The sequence below is a fragment of the Symphalangus syndactylus genome, chromosome 5 (assembly GCF_028878055.3).
Source record: "Symphalangus syndactylus isolate Jambi chromosome 5, NHGRI_mSymSyn1-v2.1_pri, whole genome shotgun sequence".
Lineage (NCBI taxonomy): Eukaryota > Metazoa > Chordata > Mammalia > Primates > Hylobatidae > Symphalangus > Symphalangus syndactylus.
The window spans coordinates 34,301,778-34,316,022 of record NC_072427.2 but is presented as its reverse complement, the minus strand read 5'-3'; the positions used below and the strand labels follow the sequence as shown (position 1 = coordinate 34,316,022).

The 14,245-nt window shown below is 42.9% G+C and overlaps 1 protein-coding gene across 2 annotated transcripts in view; it reads left to right on the top strand.

Annotated features, from left to right (window-relative positions):
• The window catches only part of THSD4 (thrombospondin type 1 domain containing 4), a 674,737-nt gene that overhangs the window by 539,296 nt on the left and 121,196 nt on the right, over positions 1-14,245 (top strand). For both annotated transcript variants that reach the window (XM_055277915.2, XM_055277916.2), the window contains one exon: positions 10,917-11,121. In XM_055277915.2, coding sequence (XP_055133890.1) covers positions 10,917-11,121 — 205 coding nt within the window. The remainder of the gene's footprint in view (positions 1-10,916; positions 11,122-14,245) is intronic.

Genomic DNA, 14,245 nt, shown 5'->3' with positions numbered 1-14,245 from the left:
AGGACTGCCAGCTGCAAGAAGTGACTTCTGACATCCAGAGGAGGGACGGCAGAGACCTTCTGGTAGTTGGAACCACTTAATATAAAGGGTGGCAATCTCTCACACCTCAGAATGCCTCTGAGTCATCTAGAGCAAGAGTCAGCAAGTTATAGCCCATGGGCCAAATCCAGCAAGTAAACAAAATCTAGCATGTGAGCCTAATCCACCTGCCACCTGTTTGTGTAAATAAAGTTTTATTAGAACATAGCCATAAGTCATCCATGGCTGTTCTCACGCTGCAACAATCCAGCAGAGTGGCTGCAACAGAGACCATATGACTGCAATGCCTAAGGTAGTTACTCTCTGTCTCTTTACAAAAGAAGCTTGCTGACCCACAATGTACAGCAGCACCTTTCAAACCTGAATGTGCATAGGAATCACCTGAGAATGCTGTTAAACTGCAGATTCTGATTCAGTAGCCCTGGGAAGCGGTGCAAGACTTCTAAAATGCCCCAGATAATGCCTACGCTGCTGGTCCATGGACCACACTTTGAGTAACAAGGGGCCAGAGAAAATAAACTAATGCTTATTGTAAGATTCTCCCCGCGGGCCTGAGAGCTTAAGGAGATGAATAACTGCTCCCTTCTCAGGCCCAGTCCCAAGGCGCAAGGCTACTTGCGCCAGCAGCGTGCTCCAGCAAAATAGCAGAAGCAGGAAGAGAGCCAGCCAGAAGGCACGTACCCCTGAAAATCAAGAAAGAGGCCATCCGGGTACAACATAGCAGTAATGTCAGACTAGGACACTTCCTGTTTACAGGAGACTGTAAAACCTTCGCCCTGTCCTCACTTGGGGCTGACGCCATTTTAGGCCTCAGCCCGCCTGCACCCCGGCACTCATTAAAACAGCATGTTGCTCCACACCGCCTCCTGTTGTCTGTTGGCACACTCTCAGGGTTCGAACCAGTACAAGAACCTTACACTTATTAGTCTTGATTTTTTTAAAAAACTGAGAATTATAAAATATACTTTAGAAGGATTCCTATCCAAAAAGCTAAAATAAAAATGCATAGGGTTTTAGAGGAAAATTCCGATGAAAGAATGGAGGAGAGAGAATTATTATAACTAAATTCGATGAATGAATTAATGAGTATCAAGATCTATGCTCAGACCCTTGCTGTAAGATGGCTCCATCAAAGGCCTGTCCCCCAGTGGAGTTGCTGCCTCAAGAACACTAGTATTCTTCCAGGTTCTCAGGCCAGGAACCTTGGTCTTCCTTACTCCACCTTTGGTAGAACATCCATCTTCAGTCCAGTTGGCCATTCCTTCAGCATGATGTTGGTGGGCCCTTGCCCTCCATTCTAATTTCATCTCTCTGGTCCAGGCCTCCATCACTTTGTGCCCATCTTAATGCAGTTGTCTGTGTGTGTTCCAGTCTCCAAGTCTCTTCCATCTCCAGTCCATTGCCTGTGTTTGCCAGACATCTTCTGAAAAGAGCTTTTCAGCCTGCCATTTCCCACTCAAGAGTCTTTGGATTTAAGATCCCACACTTTGGTTGCCAGCCTTTTCTCTCATCATCTCTTCCCACTCACCCAGTCAGTCCTCTCAGCTGTCCCTGGAGATGGCCCAATGATATCTAAGAAGCCCATATATTCCCCAATGTTGTAACTCATTTACACAGATTTTAAAGCATTTTTCTCGAACATTTTGGAAATACAAGATCTGAATATTTCACCTACCTTTTTTTTTTTTTTTTGATGTTCCAAAAAAATTTTAAGAAACGAAATCATGCCTTAACAACATGGCAGAAACTTGCACATAAGAGCACAGTAAATATGCAGTCAGCCTGGATCTCTGGGTCCACCCTTCTTGTGTTTCTCAACAGTCATTTTTTTTGTTAATGTTGGATCACTGCTTCTTGTACTTAAACTAGTTGTTTAGGTTAAGTACCCTCTTGCAAAGGCTTAGAGGTGCCATCTTGTGGAGAAAAATGCAAACAGGCACATTTGGCTTGTGTGTTAAGGAAATGACAAGGATGCCAGCGTGAATCTCCATCATTGCCTTCTGGCCATGGGGACAGTCCCCTGAGAGCCTTCTGGGGACCTGCATTGGTAGACCCAGGCCATCTGCGCTCAGGAGGCCCTGTAAATCAGGCCAATGTGCAAGCAGCCTCCATCCTGGATCAGAGTTCATCAACCCAACTCACTATTGCCTTTTTGCTGATAATCTAGCTTCCAGAACTCTGCCCTATAGGGTGTAGGCAGTGTCTCTCTGCTCCATTCTGCAAGGAACTTCCTAGTCTTGACCCCTTATCAGCCCCAAACCACAGCTTCTAACAGACCCATCCCATGTGGTTTTTTCCTGCTGCCAGCCCCTCCTGAGACACTAAAAAATTACAATAAAATCTGGCCAGACATATTATGATATCTTTAAACACAATTCACCATACGGCTCTACACATTAAAAGTAAAGTGAAAGTCTAGAGGTTTCTAGTATTCTATACAAAAATATGGTTACCTTACTTTTATAATAGAGCAATTATCACTGTCAAAAGCTATTTCAGGCCTCTCTCCTCCTTCCCCCATTTCAGTCCATGGAGGAGGAAAATTATGAAAGTAAAGCATTAGAATTTTAGAGTTTGGGATATCCCTACCCTCCAGAGAACGATGACCCTAGTTGGAATTGGGAGAGGTGGTAATTATCTTACAGAATATGATATGTTTACCTTTCGGGACTCCTTTCTTCAGATTTGTAAACATAGCCGCAGTTGATTCTTACCCAGTTTTATCCTACAAGAGCGCCAACATTTCCTTCCAGTTGAGTCCCTTGATAAGATGCTATCCTGTTATGAACTAGGATGAAGTACTGAAAAGTGACAGCCATAAGCTTGATTAAAACCAGATCACTCGTTTTACAATTGCTTTCATTTAGGAAGCCAAAATACCTCTTATCCCATGGACCATTCCTTCTCTTCAAATGAATGGCATTGTCAATTTGATCTCCATTGATTCCTGTTTCCAATTTAATTTTGTGTATATAAAGCAAATTTCCCTCCCTTTAAACATGGCAGGATTCTACATATCAGGGCTGTATCTCTTTTTAAAAGCAAAAAATTTGACACCAGAAGGGATCTTAGAGATGAGCCAGTTCGAAGAGCAGGTTGGTCCCGTAACTTTGATCTCTTGATTCCTCAACTAGCTGCTCTTTCATTCAACAAATGCTTATTAAACACCTACTAAGTCCCAGGTACTGTGCTCTTTGCAATACATAATCATACTCATGCTGAAGTTAAGCCAAAAGGCAATCTTAAAGAACTCGAGAAGGTTTGATAGCAGTAAGGAACTATTTTTGGAAACTGGATAATTAAGTGTTCTTTGCTTATTAGCTTCTCTGACATTTACAAAGGCTGTTTGTGCACTTCTGTGGAACTGCCATCATTTTAAAGCTTTCTGAGGAATCTGTCATGTGTTCCTAGGTGTCCCATGAGCTTTGGAATAAAGAGCAGTGATTCTCCATTGAGGGTGATTTTGCTCCCATGGGGAACATTTGGCAATGTCTGGAGACATTTTTTTTTTTGAGACGGAGTCTCGCTCTGTCGCCCAGGCTGGAGTGCAGTGGCGCAATCTCGGCTCACTGCAAGCTCCGCCTCCCGGGTTCACGCCATTCTCCTGCCTCAGCCTCTCCGAGTAGCTGGGACTACAGGCGCCCGCCACCACGTCCAGCTAATTTTTTGTATTTTTAGTAGAGACGGGGTTTCACCATGGTCTCGATCTCCTGACCTCGTGATCCACCCGCCTTGGCCTCCCAAAGTGCTGGGATTACAAGCGTGAGCCACCGCGCCCGGCCCCGTCTGGAGACATTTTTGTTTGTCACACTGAGAGGGATGCTCCTGGCATCTGGTGGGTAGAAGCCAGGGATGCTGCTAAACATCCTACAATGCATAAGGCAGCCCCCATAAGAAAGACCTTTCAGGACCAAAACATCAGTAGAGCTGGAGTTGAGAAGCCCTCACCTTGAGGAAGAAGAGCAGGCAGGAGGATGAGAAGCTAGGTTTCTAAACCCTGACAGTCCTTCAGCCAAAGCAGTTCTGCTCTTCTCATTTCACATGGTGGAGCTTTGGATTTCCACATGAGATTTTATTTTTGAAGTATATTTTTTCTACTTAAAAAAGTTGAAGACTACTGTGGTAGAAGACAACTCTCTGCCTTCTGTTTTACAATTGAGTTACTTTGGAACAAATCAAGTGGGTGTATATGATACAGGATGAGGGCGATCAGGGGTAGATTTGGAAGCATCTGCCTGAGCCTTGGTTTTGGCTGCACAGGACTCTGCCCATCTCCCTCTCAACATTTACAAACAATATTGAAGTGATTTGATTGTGTCTGACTTTCAATTTAGACCAGGGATTGGCAATTTTTTTCTATAAAGGGCCAGATCTAAATATTTTAGGCTTCGTAGACTTTACTGTTTGTGTTGCAACTACTCAATCTGCTGTTGCAGCACAAAAGCAGCCATAGACAATAACTAAACAAATGGGAGTGGTTGTGTTCTAATAAATCTTTATTTATAAAAACAGGTTGGGAGCCAGATTTGTCCTACTAGCTACAGTTTGCTGACCCCCGATTTAGACTGTAAATAGGAACCTTGTTTGTTTTACCTTCATGTCTCTGCTTCCTACCACTGAATTGGCACATAGTTGAAGTTGGCTCAGGAAACATTTACTGAACTATATTGAAGGTCAGTTTTACAGGCATAAGTGTTAGAAGATTTTAATGAGAATAACAACTGGAAAAAGATCCACCCAGAATAGATTAACTGTTTCCTTATGTTGAACATTTACGATGTTTCCAATGTTTTATTAATAATACTGTGATGAGCCCTTCATACAGAAACTGTTGGCCTGATTTCTTATTTCCTAGCATAAACTCCTAGAAGAAGAATTTACTGGATCAAATGGTCTATATTGCTAAATTGCTTTCCAGGAAGGTGGTATTGATCTACATTCCTAACCGTAATAACAGGAAGATATTTATCATATGCAAAGGATTTCTTTCAACAGAATGTCATGAATAAATGTTTTGGCATCCATATGCATTTCCACGAATTAGCTCACCGTAAATATAAGTAAATTGGTGTCAGCTACTAATCATTTTAATATTCTCCCATACTGTTCTACCAGCATGATTATTAAGGCACGTTATTTTACCTGTGGGGGTCATCTAGCCAAACAGTTGAGGTTACTCTATCTCATGTGTTTATTGAGCACACACAGACACATCTGCTTCCCATTAGGGAATCAGGACCTCCACTATCTGAATGCCTGGCACCAGCCTACCCTGCCGTGATGGACAGAGGCCTCCTCCCTGTGAAATTCACCTCCAAATATGTCATCCAGATTGCTCATTTCCCTCAGGAAATTTCATTCAGCTTAATTTTGGCACACAATTGGGAGTAATTCTTGAGCAATTTCTCCTGTGATGGTTTGCAATGTGTAAAATTTTCCTACAACGTGTTGCAAAAATCACTGGAAAAAATGCAAAGGACATCTGATGGTTATCCACTGATCTTTGTAACAGCAAGAAATATCTATTTTGAACTGCAGTACATGGTGAGCAAAAAACATAAAATAAAGGTAGATCAGAGAGTAGATGTTCTTTCTGGCCTTTTTCGATAGGTACTGTTTGAGCAATGAGAATGTAGAAGCTGTGTGAGGTGTCTTGACTTTAAGGTGAACCTTGGCCAATTTTGTTTTGTTTTGTTTTTTGCACTTCAGAGTTTTCTGAATTTCACCAAATGAAGAAGAAGATATTTCTGACTAAGAAGTAGTAGAAAGTGTTACAGAAGTATGAGTGGGTCCGGGTGGTTATATGATGATGAGATTTACTTAAAAGTGAATAGACTTCAGACAAAATCAAATACATAAAGGCAGTGATGACCAAACCCAGCATTTTCTGAGAAGCCACCATATTGCAGAATTCTGCTAAGTATCTTCTGTGTTTGCCTCATTTGATTTTCCCAGCAGTCCTAAGGGGTAGCTGCTCCATCCCCATCCAGGCAGAAAAAAAATCCCAGGGCTCAGAACAGCTCATCAAAATGTCCAAAGATACAGCACTCATCAGCAGCAGAGACAGCACAAGAACGCATATTCTCCTGCCCACCCAAAGCACCCCCTGAAGACACTGCAGTGGTGCCTCTGAAAGAGTCTAGACATAGGTCAGCACTAAGTCATCCCTATCAGCGACCAATTGATCAGCCTCCTGATACACAAACCAGAATTCAAGCCAGATTCATTTCTGAACACTGTCCTTGGGAAGAAGATCTGGATGGTGGTGGAAATGTTTTCAGCACCTACCTCAGAGAGAAGTGACCAATCCAGCATCACACAGCAAGCCAGGGACTGGGCCAGGACTGTACCCCAGGTTTTCTGGTCCCCAGCCCAACATTCTTTCCATTATTCCAAACTGTTTTTCCTGATAAATGACATCAGCTAGTGATTATACCTAATGATTATACAGCTGTGTTTTGGAGGAGACTATCAGCTGCTTTAAAGAAAGTCATAGCACGTAATCTATACATGTGATAATGGTTCATGAAACATCAAAAAAATGCATTTAAAAGATGACAAATACAAACAAGGCCTATTCTTAAGTTAGTAGTATTATACTGCTGTCAATGGCATACATGGTTTTGACAAAGTGCTTTGGTTATGTAAGATATTATCGTTAGGGAAGGCTGGGTGAAAGAACACCGAAACTCTCTGCACTCATTGTAAACTTCTTATGAGTCTTACACTATTTCAAAATAAAACATTATAAGAAAGTAATGCAATAGGAAGATGGGCTAGAAAGTGTATTCACACACTGTGTGTAAAGTATAATGTTAAAAGAGCCAGTGTAAGAGAGATACATAATGGGGTTTGTCCCTCATAATCCTGCAAGAGGAGAAAGCCAGAGTCACTTCTAGGCCAGGCTCTCTCCAGTCTTCACGGTAACCAAGCTTTGAACTTTTCCTCTGCACCTAGGTCACTGCCACCATCTACTCCTTCAACAAAGCTAGAACCCTCAACACGACCTCCAATCCTTTGACCTCCAACTTCTACCTAATGGTTAAAAACATGGGCTTTGGTTTGGGGCCTTGGTTTAAATTCCAGCTGTATCTATTATTAGCATTTTAGCCTTGGGCAAATTACCTAACCTCTCTTCCAAGTCTTAGTTTCCTATAAATTTCAGCAGTCTCACAGATGGCTTTTTAGGATTAAATGGAAAAACATCTATGTTTCAGAGGACCTAGAAGATAGTAAAGACTGTAAATGTTAGACATGATAATGTTGAGGAAGATGGCAAGGAGGAGGATGAGGACAGTCACAAAGGTTTCATTTTGCATCCTAAGCATCTCTCAAATCCCTTCATGCCATCCCCATTCCCCTCATTCAGGCTGGGATATTACAACATCCTCCAGACTCTATGTACCCAATTGTTAATTATTGACTTTCTAAAGGAGATTTGATCCTGTCCAGCACGACATAGAGCATGCAGGGGTTCCTCATGGCCTGATAGCTTGTGATTGTGTGTATGTCTGACTGCTCCTGTTAGACCCAGACTCCCAAAGTCAGGACCTGTGTCTGATTCAGCTTGAGATTTTCTGGGCAGCCTTTTCAGTGTAGTCACTCAACAATATCAGTGATGAAATACATCTTTACATGTTTCGATCTTGTCATGGCAGGTCCTTCGTGTCATTCAGATCCTAAACCAGAGGTCATCCCCCAGCCATGCCCTCCTAGACATCTAGTCCAAATCGTCCCTCATTACATCGTCTGATCTTCACAACAGCCCTGTGCAGGAGAAGGGACAGTTGTCATGTGTGTAATTTGCCCTTGGCCTCAGCTAAATATTAAGGTCTTGAATATATGTTGTCTGCCTAGTTCTCATTCTGGAGTTGTCCCTCTTGCTTTGTGAAGTAAAGGAGAGATATTTGGTAACTCCATGGGAACTCAGTCTCTTAGAGGCCTGGGTAGCCACTAGAATACTGAAGAGTGCTCCTAGTATGTTCTAAGGAAGCTATTGATCATGGCCCCGGGGAGACAGGCTGTCACCTTTAGTTCTTGGCATCCTCGTGCAGCCGCATGCTTCACTGAAACCAACCTCCAGGCTACTTGGACATCTACCAGGAAAAACTCTTGCAGCCTTTCTTTCCCATGTCTAGATTGATCTAGAGCAACCATGCTGTGCAGAAAATCTGGTGGGGGTGGGTCCATCAAATTGTGCAGAGCATTTTCATATAATGTCTGATTCACAAGATCAAATAACATTTTGTCTGTGTCTGTGGTTACCTGAAGCTATCCATGCTTGTGTAATTTCCTTGTGATAGTTCCATTCTAACTGGGCTGGGGCTGAGGATTAATGTGATTAATGTGATGTCTGTCCCATCTTTGGCGACTCTCAATCATTCTTGAAATATCTCTTACACCCTAGTTACAGGAGAGAGACTCACTGGACAGTTCATTGTCTCCACTCTAGGTAAGGCCCGTTCCACACTGCAGTCATTGTTATCACCGAAAAGCAAGTCTGAGCATGGCTCTCCCCTTCTCCAGACATCTGGGGGTTGCCGATGCCGTAGGATGAAAATCTGATTCTTCAATCTGGCAAACCAGATTCTTGACAAGTTCCGCTCAACTCTCCAGCCTCATATTATCCCTCCCAGCAGGCTTGCCCTTCAGCCGTGTCATTCTGTGTTCTTTCCTATCTGTGTACACATTGTTCCCTTTAACAGAAGGACCCCTGTGAGAATGAGCTCAGTCTGGACAAGTCGAGTCCAGGGGTAGCAGCAACAGTCTGGAGGTTGGGAAGGCAGGGAGTGTGAGATGTCACTAGACAGGGCAGGTAATGGGTGTTGACCACCTCTCCTGTCCACCTTCCCCGTTGATGACAGTCAGAGGCATCTCCTTGATTCAGTTGGAATCTTGCCTTGATAACATGGGTTCTACTATTCAAAACCCCTGTTGGTGGTGACATTTTTTTTTGTTTCAAAGCAAGGGAGAATTCAAGGGGGGTGGGGCTATGGAAATCATGTATGGAAAACATATTCCTTATTTTTTCTGCTAAAATGTGCATGGGGCAGGTTGAGAAGGATTTGAGGGAGGAGAAATACATAGCAAACATGGCAATTGGAAAGGCTAATTGGATGTGGATGAACATATTGAGATGATGTTCTATTACTGTCAGAGATAATGTTTTACAGAGATGCTATTTGTGAAGAGAGACCAGTAATTACTGATGGGTCAATGTGTGCTTGGGAGTATGGAAGCAATAATGCAGAAGGGCAGTGCATGCAGAAAGGTTTCAATCAGGCATGCAGCTAGAGGGGAAGGAATGGGCACCTTTTGATTTTACTCTGCCCGTAGGATTTGACCTATAGGACCTACGTGAAGAGACCCAGGGTTGCATAACAAAATCAAAAGTGGACTTTGACTGATTTGCTGATCACTTTGCCCTTGAGATGTGGTCTAATTATTGCACTTAGAATTCAAGAAAGAGGACAAGCCTGTGATTTGGAGAATATGTGTCTCAAGAATTAGAATACCATTCTGATTTCAAGTGTCTTTCCATATCCTCATGACCCAGTGAATAATCCTGTACTCACAATATTTCATTGTCCAAACCATAATCTACTCACTTCCATCTGCTCATGGAAAAGTGACAGAATTCTTTGTTCAGAACATGAGTCCCAGTTTTAGATTCAGGAAACATGATCCTGAGCCCTGTGAGGTCAGGAGTGGAAAGCTTCAGAAGTGGAAAAAGATTTTGTGAAGATCATTCCATTTTGTTCCAAAGTTTAATTTTTGTTTTTTTTCTTAAATAGGGCTTGCTCTGTTGCCCAGGCTGGAGTACAATGATGCAATCACTGTAACCTCATACTCCTGACCTCAAGTGATCTTCCCACCTTAGCCTCCTGAGTAGCTGGGACTACAGGTGTGTGCCCTCACACCTGGTTAATTTTTTATTTTTTGTAGAGACTGGATCTCACTGTGTTGCCCAGGCTGGTCTCAAAGTCCTGAGCTCAAGCAATCCTCCTGCCTCAGCCTCCTAAAGTGCTGAGATTACAGACATGAGCCACCATGTCTGGCCCAAAGTTCAATTTTTGTATGCAACATAAAATGGTTCCAACAGAAACACGAATGAGGAGGAAGAGATAAAGCAAAAAGATCTTAGAATGAGTAATGGGAAGATTTCTTTTGTGGGGGGAGGGAATTCAGGATAGTCAGAATTCCTTTATACACTAATGAGACCAGCTCTACAAACAGCACTCTGTGATTTAGCAGGTTATGATCTCGTTTGTTGATGATTGTGGCTCTTGCTTACCTTCCTCCTTCTGCTCTGGGAAAAGTGCTCTGGGGTAACCAAGGAAAAGTCCTGCTTCTGAGGCCTCTAGAGCCACAGTTACCAGTAGAGGTTCAGCTCCCAAACAATTTAATTTCCTAAGAAACTGGTCCAGGGAACACTACTTTTGGAGGTACTTTGCTAAGTGTAGCATCTATAAGAAGACTTGAGGGCAAACCTCAGTTTCGGATGTGGTGCTTGTCATGATTCCAGAGAGATTCTTTATATAAAAATCCCAGCACAGACCATCCTCTCCCCTCCCAGAGTCCAACGGGGATTTTCAGAACAGTTTCACTGTACAACCTGTTTAAGTACATTTCTAGCACCCTGCATCTTCCCTAGTCTTTTTCCCAGTGTTATTTTTCTCCTGATCATTTACCACCACCAAACAAACTCTGTTTTATTTACTTGTCTGGTTTACTGTCTGTGGCTCCCACCCCACTCCTAGAATATACATTTCGTAAATAGCTAGAAATGAAATTTCTTGCCCAGAGATCTTCTCCCTTCCTTCCTCTGAATGCTCCTGATACATACTATGAGTCTTTTGTTTTCTGTCTTTTTGCAGAGCATTGGCTGTGATGACTACCTAGGCTCCGACAAAGTCGTGGACAAATGTGGGGTGTGTGGAGGAGACAACACGGGCTGTCAGGTTGTGTCGGGCGTGTTTAAGCATGCCCTCACCAGCCTGGGCTACCACCGCGTCGTGGAGATTCCCCAGGGAGCCACGAAAATCAACATCACGGAGATGTACAAGAGCAACAACTATTTGGGTAAGCTTGGTCTTTTTCCAGAGAAAACCATCTGTCCCTGCCAGATGATGTATTCCTTCAGAACTGTGAGATAGACACAGCAGTGTCCGAGAGTTCTGGGGCATGCAAGCAGTGCCCCTGGGGAATGCCAAAGTACCGCCTGGCCTGCGCCTTGAAATGAGAAGCTTGGGTGGAGAATGTTTTAAAAAAAAAAAGTCCTTCTTGCAGATAAATATTTAATATCTATACATTTAAACCAGCCTTTGCTTCTCCCAAGAAAAACATGGTTATAAAGTGGATAACAGCCAAAATTGTTGCTCTGAGGTGGGAGAAGCTCTTTGCAAAGCACAGAGACCAGCCAGTGTTTGTTCTGTTGGGATTTGAGGTGGCCAGGGACAATTGATCCTATCTATACCTTCACTCCCTGGAGGTCTAAAGCAAAAGCCATTTTTCCCTTCTTTCTGCCTCATCTGCCTGGGGCAGCAGACCTATACATAGTAGTGTGCATGTCTTCTGAAAAGCTGTGGAATCCTCCAGCAATCATTTTGGGCAATATTATCAATATTGAGAGGCCATTTTTAACCCATTTTTCTACAGAAGATCTTTGTTGATCCTTCCTTCTGGACTTTTGAGCTATTTGCATTCCATCTGATAAAAACCACAAATCAGTCAAACACATTACTTTTTTTTTTTTTTTTTTTTTTTTTTGAGACAGAATCTCGCCCTGTCGCCCAGGTTCGAGTGCAGTAGTGCGATCTTGGCTCACTGCAGCCTCCACCTCCCAGGTTCAAATGTTTCTCCTGCCTCAGCCTCTCGAGTAGCTGGGACCACAGGCGTGCATCAACATGCCCAGTTAATTTTTGTATTTTTAGTAGAGATGGGGTTTCACCATGTTGGCCAAGCTGGTCTTGAACTCCTGGCCTCAAGTGGTCTGCCCGCCTCAACCTCCCGAAGTGCTGAGATTACAGGCATGAGCCACCATGCCTGGCCTTGAACAAATTACTTTTTACGAATTTCTGATACATGTAAGCATGTATAAGTTAGTTAACAAAATAATATAAGGGAGCCATTTGTTTAATGAATAGCAATATTCATTTTTATCTTTTAATTATTTATTGAACAGGAACTTACCTAACACAGACTATGTGTCAGGCACTATTCTTAATGCTTTGCATGCATTCAGTCTTTGAATTCTCTCAACAGGGAAAAGAAGCTATTCCCATCCCCATTTTACATATAAGAAAGCAGGCATAGAGAGATTATGTACCTTGCCAAGCTCACCATGCCATAACGAGGTGGAGCTGGGGTTCAGACCCAGGCAGTCTAGCTCCTGGTGTAGTAGCCTGTCAAGAGATGATACCCATGGGCAGTCTGGGAACCTAAGTTCCTCTGGTGTGCCACTGGCCGCGCAGCAGTCAATGGCTGCGGCAGTTGAAAGACTATCAAGTCTGCAACTTTCAAATATCGGGATCACCCAGAAGTTAACTCCAGACTCGGGAACTCCATATTCTACAGCTCTTCCGTCCCCATCTAGTCAAATGCAGCCAAAACTAACTTGGTTTTATTGGGGGGAGGAGGAAGGGATGGCAGATGGGACTCTGAGACAAACGCAATCAAAGAAAAACTGTTCAATTTGCTTTGGCAATCCCAGGAGCCACCAGAGTGTCAGAAAACCTAGTTTCCCAGTGAGTGCTTTGTATATTCTTTTTAATAGTGAAAAATAGTGTTTGTGTGTTTCCTCCTTTCTTTTGTACTGCTATGAGATCACATCTCCATAAACATCCTGCCTCCTAGAATGGGAAATGTTCTTCTGGGGATTATTTGAAGTGTGATTGTGTTCAGATGTACCAGCAAACAATGCCACTTTTTATTAGCTTTGTGTTGCTTTTAGTACATTTTCCCTGGCTATAGTTAGTTCTATTCAGTAAGCAGTTCTCAAGCTGTGCCCCCTGAAGAAAAAATAGACATTCTGGGTGAATATCTACTTGATGTCTGAATGGAAGAAGCTCTCGGAGCCTTGTTGTTTTCATCTGGAGTATGGGAATAAGAATCTTCACCTTATAAGTAGTCATGCGATTCAATAGGATACAGATATTTAAGACTCAGCAGAGCCCCTGACACCTATTAGGCAGTTGACAAGTGTTCATTCCCTTTCTTTTGTCTCAGAGAGATTGTCAGTTTTGATTCCATCAAAATTGTGGAATAAACATTTCCTCTTTCCCTAAAAAAGATGAAGGGAAGGCAGAGGGAAAATTAAGTCAGTGAGGGGTGGGCAGGGTGGTTCCTGTCTGTAATCCCAGCACTATGGGAGGCCAAGGCGGGAGGACTGCTTGAAGTCAAGAGTTCGCGACCAGCCTGCGCAACATCAAGTGAGACCCCATCTCTACAAAAAAAATTTAAAAATCAGCCAGATGTGGTAACACATGCCTATAGTCTTAGCTACTTGGGAGGCTTAGGCATGAGGATCACTTGGGCCCAAGAGGTCAAGGCTGCAGTGAGTTGTAATCGTGCCACTGCACTCCAGCCTGGGCAATAAAGCAAGACACTATCTCAAAAAAAAAGAAAAAAGTCAATGGAGAGGTGATTCAAAAAGTCAAGTTCAACTTCCTGTGCCCAACGATCAATGGGGTGCACATGAAATCGGTAGCGTCCATGGCAATATTACATGAGGTCCTGTGTGTGAAGGAGAGAGAGCAGAAACAAAAGAGCAGGCTCTAGTGAAAGCAGATTCCAGAGATGATGAACAGAGATTCCTTCTAGAGCACTTACGTCACCTGGGGTGCTTTGTGTATTCTCTTTTTTAAAAATTGATCTATAATTCACGTGACATAAAATTCATCCTTTTGAAGTGTACGTTGGTTATGGCCCTTTTCTCTTCACAGGTGTTCTCTTTACCAAACCCACTATTCCTGCTCTGTGAAGTCTGTATATTTTAAAAGTAAATATACATGAGATTGCTTGAGATCATGTAGAAACCGTTATCAGTTGTATCTAGCTATTTTGAACTCTTTGTCGGCTATTTTTTACATTGTACATTGTCAAACACTGAAACCCTTTTCAAAGAGATGTGGTAGGTTTCTCCATAATTTTCTAGGTAACAGTGAAGGTTCTGGTTTTCTTACCTTGTGAGTTCTGGCTATGAAAA